At 59.2% G+C, this 6,774-nt stretch overlaps 1 protein-coding gene across 1 annotated transcript; it reads right to left on the bottom strand.

Moving 5' to 3' along the window:
* Window positions 1–1,384: 1,384 nt before the first annotated feature.
* On the bottom strand, window positions 1,385–4,873 carry LOC148590773 (uncharacterized). The gene is made up of 4 exons (XM_088538571.1): window positions 3,188–4,873; window positions 2,328–3,023; window positions 1,697–1,766; window positions 1,385–1,497 (listed from the first exon to the last, which is right to left on the bottom strand). Exons 1-4 carry the CDS (start codon window positions 4,871–4,873, stop codon window positions 1,385–1,387), a joined length of 2,565 nt encoding a protein of 854 aa, XP_088394697.1.
* Between the last annotated feature and the right edge of the window lie 1,901 nt (window positions 4,874–6,774).

Genomic DNA, 6,774 nt, shown 5'->3' with positions numbered 1-6,774 from the left:
CTGGAGAGAGTCCAGCACAGGGCCACAAGGATGATCAGGGGCCTGGAACATCTGCCCTATGAGGAGAGGCTGAGGGAGCTTGGCCTGTTCAACCTGGAGAAGAGAAGGCTGAGAGGGGATCTAATCAGTGTATATAAGTACCTCAAGGGAGGGAGTGAAGAGGAAGGTGCTGGTCTCTTTTCAGTGGTGGCCACCGACAGAACTAGAGGTAATGGCCACAAACTGAAGCACCAAAAGTTCCACAGGAACTCAAGGAAAAATTTCTTAACAGTGAGGGTGACAGAGCGCTGGAACAGGCTGCCCAGAGAGGTTGTGGAGTCTCCTTCTCTGGAGATCTTCAAACCCGCTTGGATGCAGTCCTGTGCCACGTGCTCTAGGTGACCCTGCGTGTGCAGCGGGATTGGACTAGATGACCTCTAGAGGCCCCTTCCAACCTCAACCATTCTGTGATCTCCTGCACTTTTGACCCTGGATATCTCAGGACATGGCCACACACTGCAGTGCTGCTGTCTGGGCTTGGTGCAAAGCCTGTAAAGTGGTGCAGTGCCGCAGGATCTGCATTTTGATGCAAGCAGCATTTTGTGAGATGACCAGCTCTCTGCTCTGCAGCTGATGAAGTTGGAGAACATCCCCACAACTTCCCTTTGTGCTCTCCCTCATCTCTGCAGAATCCTGGAGAACAGAAGACCCATCCATCTGGAATTCTGTCAGAAATGTGATTTTCCAAGTCACTGCCAAAGGAAGGACTTCTTTGGGTTGCTCGTTTAAGTCTGTGGCACCTCATTCATGATGCTGTGAGCCCAGCTCTGCATCCTAGGGCCTTGGCCCTTTCTCTCCCATCTCCTGTGTGTCTACCCAAGGTCTTCACCATTCCCCACGGCCATTGGAAACGTTGATTTAAGGCCTACATGTGAAGCTCTGACATCTTGTGGAGCTGAAGGTGTCATGGAGACTGTCTGGGATGTGGCTTTGTCCCCATGCCTCCTCCTGCTCAAAAACGCAAGGATCCAGGACATCTATGGGAAGAGCCAACAGGAGAGCTCAGGTCCGTTGGGGCCGGGTATTTTCAGTCATAGGATCCCTCTACAGACTCCAGTGAATAATGTCACCCACAGAAGGGAGCTCACAAGGATCCTCAGTGAACGGGGCTCTGGGCCAAAGGACAAAGCATATTTACCACACACAAACTAAACAACAGGCATGTGCATTAGTACTGTTTCAGCTCTCCAAAATATGCCTGCAAGCTTTTATTACTCCCGTTTTAGATTTCCCCTGGAGTAACAGAGCTGTAGGACACAGTGTGGCCGCGCTGCTGTAGCCGCCCGCAGAGCATCCCCGTCTCTCTGGCTCTCTGCTCGGCGCCGGCCCCATCTCAGGGCAGCTCTCAGTGCCCCACGGCTCGGCAGCAGCAGAAGGCTCTGCGCAGGGCTCGCAGCGCTGTCCTGAGCCGCCCCAGCCGTTGCGCGGGAGCCACAGCGGGTGGGAGGGCACTGGAGCCTGGGGGGAAGGAGAGCCGTGGGCGAGGGGCTGCGCAGGGCAGCGTGAGCGCCTGCCTGTCCCCCCACCCCGGGCTTTCCAGAGGCTCCTGGCCTGGGCATGGCAGCCCCAGGGCGCTGCCTGCTGCCGGCCTCAGCGCGGATCGCCGTCCCGCCATGGGCTCGCCATGCCCAGGAGGGCTCTGCCCTCGGCTCCGTACCTGCCTCTACCTCTGGTGAGTGCCTGAAGGAAGACGGCGGCGTCTCCTGCTCCTGGGGCTCGGGGGCAGCCTGCGTGGGGAGAGCGAGGACACAGAGCCGTGTGGTATGAGCTGGCCATGCTCAGGGTGCTGCTGCCCGGGATGTCCGGGGGAAGGGTTTGGTGCGGGGGCTGCTGCGAACGGCTGCGAGTCCCCAGGGGAGGGAGCGGCGGCTGTTCTGGCAAGGGGACAAGGTTGTCTTGGGGCTGTAGCAGCAGGGCCGCGGTGCGGGCTCCGATGGGCGTCGGGAACGGAGGTGACTGGTGTGTGGCACAAGGGGGCTGCGTGGGTGGGTGTGGAAGGGGCTGCTGCTGGGGCTGCCCCTTCCCTCCTGGCTTCATATCCGTGCCCCAGGATGCAGGGGACAGAGGGCATGGCAGCCCTGCGCCTTTGGCTCCTGCAAAGGGAGAGCAGGCAGTTTCCCCGCGGCAGACAGGCCCATGGGTAAAGGGCTGGGGGTGGCAGCTTCCGACCCCGCGCAGGGGGACACATGGCCGGGGGCATCTCTGCACAGCCTCCCTGCAGCCCTCCAGCACTGCTCACATGGAGGCTCCCTTTGGGGGTGTCTGCTGATGACAAGCTCCCTGCTCACCTGCTGAGGAGTCCCTCTGGACAAGGCAGAGCCGTCTGACCCGGCACCTTCAGGCAGCCGTGTTCCGACAGGGGGGCTGTCGCTCCCATCACAAGGGCCCGCGGCCAGGGGAGAGGCCTCTGCCTCCTGCTCTGTTGGAACTGCTGGAGTGGCAGCTGCATTTTCCACAGCGTCCTGGGGCTCTTTGAGTGCCAGGGGAGCGTCGGCCATTGTTCTGCTGGTGTCTGATGGAGCGACAGATGCATTTTCTCCCACATCCTGCAAGCCTCCAGCCAGGGGAAACGCTGCTGCCTCGGCTCCCTGGGGCAGTGCTGGGGTGAGAGGTGAGCTCTGCAGGTCACCAGCTGCCTCCCTGGCAGCGTCTCGTTCCTTGGTGCTGTTGGAGCCAGGCAGCTCCACACGGCATGTTGGCAGGTCTGCCAAAAGGCTCCTGAGGCTCAGCGTGACCCAGCGCATGCACACAGGGTTGTCCCTCTCCGTCTGGTCCCATTGCAATAGCTCTTCCTCAGCCTCCTCTTCCTCATCGCTCCACTCCACTCGCTCCACATGCTGCTGTGCTCCCACCTCATGATGGCCCTTGGGGGCATGGGCGCACAGCCGCTCCAGCACCTCCCACTTGGACCTCGCATCCTTGAGGAGCTCCACTCGTGTCAGCTCAGGTTGCCACAGGTTGTGGAAGGAGTTTCTGGCACAGAGCTGAAGGGAGACAGGGGGACTGGTGAAGGGAGCTGGTTTTCCACCAGCAAATGCCCCCGTGGCCATGCCACCCCCAGGACAATGTGGCTGTTGCAGCAGGGCACAGTGGCTGACCTCAGCACAGGGAGTGTTTCCAGGTGCCCCAGCCCATGCCTTGCACTCACCTCCTTGGGACGAACATTCAGGCATCCTGATGCTGTCAGGCAGAAACGTTTCCCCTTGGCCTCCAGTTCCTGGCCCTCGCTCTCCTTTGGGCTCAGCTCCTTCCTTTCAAGGCTGGCCTCTCGCAGCTGCGCCAAGCTCTGTCCAGTGCGCGCCAGGCAGCTCCTCTCGAGCTCCTCCAGCGGCTCCGTTGTGACTGAGAGCACGGACAGGTACTTTGCAGGGTTGTCTCTGTGTATGCGCTGCGGCGCGTCTCGAATGCAGCAGAGGATTCCCAAAGGCTGCTGTTTTGAGGCCCGCCATGCAGGTTGCCCCCGCAGTGGCACCGGCCCGTAGCCACTGCCCCAGGAACGTTGTGTACCGGCCACCAGGACATTCCTTTCTCCACGGCAGACACTGCTCTCGCCACGCTCTGCGCTCTCCCTCTGGGCTGCTCGTGCCATGGTGTGTGCCAGTGTCCTCTGCAGCACTGCTCCCCTGAGCTCCCAGCCATGGGCCGCACTCGTGTTCTCCGAAGGGCTCAAGGCTGCAGACATGAGTGCTAGGAGTGCGTCCAGCCACGCTGTGGCAGTGGATACACAGCTGTGTGGGGCAGGGCTGCATCTCTCGTTGCTCATTTCCGTGCAGACCTCTGCGAGGATGTTGTCAGCAAGGGCAGCAGGCTGAGGCTGGGAAGCTGACGTGGACTCCAATGGGGCCATTGCCCGCTGGGAGCTGACAGCGATGGCCCTGGCAGAACTGGCTGGTCCCTCTGAAAAGTGGGGGCTGCTGATGTTTGGATCTTTCAACACCTCTGAAACCCCTCTAGCCATTTTCTCCCAGCACAGCAGCTGCTCCAGGCCAGAGGAGGATGTTCCTCCTTGGACATTGTCAGAGGTGGCCACTTGCCATTCAAGAGGCTGCACATTTCCAGCATGGGCCACTGATGTCTTGCTTAAAGGCCAAGAGAGAACCTGTGTTCCTGGCACAAAGGAGGAGTGTCCTGGGAGCTGCTGGCTTTTCATAGGAAGGGTTTTCTTCCTGGCACCATCTTCTGGCACCATCCTTGTTTTTCCCAGCACACAAGGCCCACGTCTGGCCTCAGGCAAGCAGTGGCCGTGCTCTGGAATTGCCCAGTGGGGAACACCAGCATCTTGCTTGGCTTTTTGAAGGGCAGGCAGATCAAGAGGCATGGAGTCTTTCAGTCTCTTCCCGCACTCCAGAGACATCACAGCACCCCCAGCAGCCCCCAGCACTTCCCTGGCAGCAGCTTCCCTGCAAGTTATTTCCACTGTCTCTAATCCCTCCATCACCACGTCCACCAGTCTCCTGGCCACATCTTCCGTATCGATGGCATTGGTCTTGCACCTGCCAGAAGCTCTGCAAGGCTTTTCTGGAGCAGGCAGCTTCTTTTTCCCTGCAGATCCTGGCATTTTACATGCAGGAGCTTCCAGGCCTCCATGTGCCTGGCTGGCTGCCCTGGCAGTGTGCGTTGGTTTGGGAGGCAGATGTGGCACCTCCGCTCTTACCCCAGCCCTGCTGGGCTGGGTGTCCCCGAGCCTCACAGGAATCTTCTTGAGAAAGGCAGCAGAGGGATGAACAGCTTGCAGGGTGGAAAGAACGTCATTGACAGTGTCCTCTGCCATCTGCAATGAAAGTGCACAGGGGAATTCCTGATGGCCTTTGCTCCACCCTCCAGCCTTCCGCATGGAACCTTTCTGTGGCCCCTCATGCCCTTCATGACCTCAGTGCTCTCCCACGCGCACAGGTGGCTGCCAGCCTGTTGCCAAAGGCTGGGAGAGGCCTTTGGAGAGGGCTCGTCACTGTGGGGCAGGCACAAGATGGGCACATGGAGCAGCACCGTGGCCCAGCGCAAAGCCTGGCCTTGCAGAGTGCCGTGCAGAGCACGCGCTCCTGCTGCTCTTCCCTCCACTTCCCGCCTGCTTCCCGGCAGCTCCACGCAGTCAGGCAGGGCCTTTGCCGGCCTCACTGCTCAGCTCTGTACCTTTGCGATGGCCTGATCAGCATCTTCAAAGCCCTGGGGGTCAGACAGAAAAGGCCGCCTGTCCTTTTGTGGGGACGAAGTCAGGGTCCGCCTGCATTGCCTCGCTGCGTGCGGCTCCCGCTTGCCCACCTGCAGGGAGAAGGAGGCACCTGATGGAGAGGGTTGTGTTGCTACAAGCAGCCCCTGAGGCACGGGAAGTCCCAGCCCCATGTCAAAGGGAAGCTCATGGTCGAGCACAGCCCAGCTACACATGGTCCAAAGAGAATCTCTGGCCCTCCGCACAGGGCTCCCAGAATCCGTACAGGCCTTGGAGCATCCCAGTCATGCTTTGTGTTCGAGAAAATCCCCACAGCCAGCAAGAGCAGCCCCTGGCCAGAGAAGGTCACACCTGGCTGTCTTGCCCCACCATACTTGTGCTCTCCATGCAGCTCCCATCCCTGCTGCTGGCTTCCCCCTCTAGCCCCAGCACTCACCTTCCTTGTGCGCTTGCTCCTGGCAGGATGCCCATTGCTGGGCTGGGAGCAGGCGTTCGCCTGCCTCTCTTTCTCCATCACCAGGGCACTCACTGCACCCGGGGACTTGCTGCTCTGGGGACCAACACGAGCTGCTCCTTCTGCTGGAGCTGCTCTCCTCAGAGTGCGACCCTCAGGGTGGTGCTCTGGCCCAACACAGCCTTGGTTGCCATGGGCATTGCCCCATCACAATGGCCTTGGGGACATGATGCCACCCCCATCACAAAGCCCTGGCCGTTGCCATAGGGACTGCCAGGGGTATGTCCTGGTGGTGGCCAAGGGCACCCACATCTCATCTCAGTGCCTTAGTGGTCAGCAAGGGGAGGCCTTTTGGGTCCCTGTGCCATAGTTTGGCCATCCTCATGGATTTTTATTTGGGAGAGCACGGCCAGTGCGGCCACATGTGTGTTCTGCCGCTCTTTTTGGCACAGTGGACACCATGCCTCTATACCGGATCCCATTTGGGCTCTCCAGTTCTGCAAGGAAACAAACAAATGGGAGGGACTTCAGCACAGGGACAACAAGTTGGTCAGGGGCTGGAGCATGGGGCAGGTAAGGAGAAGCTGGAAGAGGGATGTTTGTTCAGCCTAGACAAGAGAAGGCCAGGAGAGATCTTCATGCTGTGCACAAATACCTTGTGGAGGGCACAGAGCAGCAGGATTTTCTTGGAAGGCCACAGCAGTTGCATGGGAGGCAGCAGGGAAAAGATGGACAATGGAAAATTTGCAGCGTATGAAGGATTCACAGATTTTGGTGTTGTGAAATCGAAAATCTTTATACACAACTGATAGAGCTCCAGACCCTGGAGACAGCCCCCGCCCTGCCCAGCAGGATGCAAAGCTCCCCAGAGGATTAAGGGGGGAAGTTCCGTGTGGGAAGATTATCCTCTACCAGCACAGGCTCCTTCTCCTGCTGAGAAGGTGCTACAAGGCTCAGGTCTGCTCACGGATCTAACTGTGAGCACATTTCAGAGGGCACTTTACAAAAGGAAAGGCAGAGCAGGCATTTCTTGAAAGAGTAGGTTGACACATCCACTTACACCTGCAGCACAGCAGAAAAAACTCTTTTGGAGCCATGGGCAGGGGTCCCTGCT

This window comes from Tinamus guttatus, unplaced genomic scaffold, assembly GCF_059628265.1.
Source record: "Tinamus guttatus ecotype Peru unplaced genomic scaffold, ASM5962826v1 Tinamus_guttatus_pri_ptg001089l, whole genome shotgun sequence".
In the NCBI taxonomy this organism is placed as follows: domain Eukaryota; kingdom Metazoa; phylum Chordata; class Aves; order Tinamiformes; family Tinamidae; genus Tinamus; species Tinamus guttatus.
The sequence above is the reverse complement of the archived record's forward strand: the minus strand, read 5'-3'. Positions and strand labels throughout refer to the sequence as shown.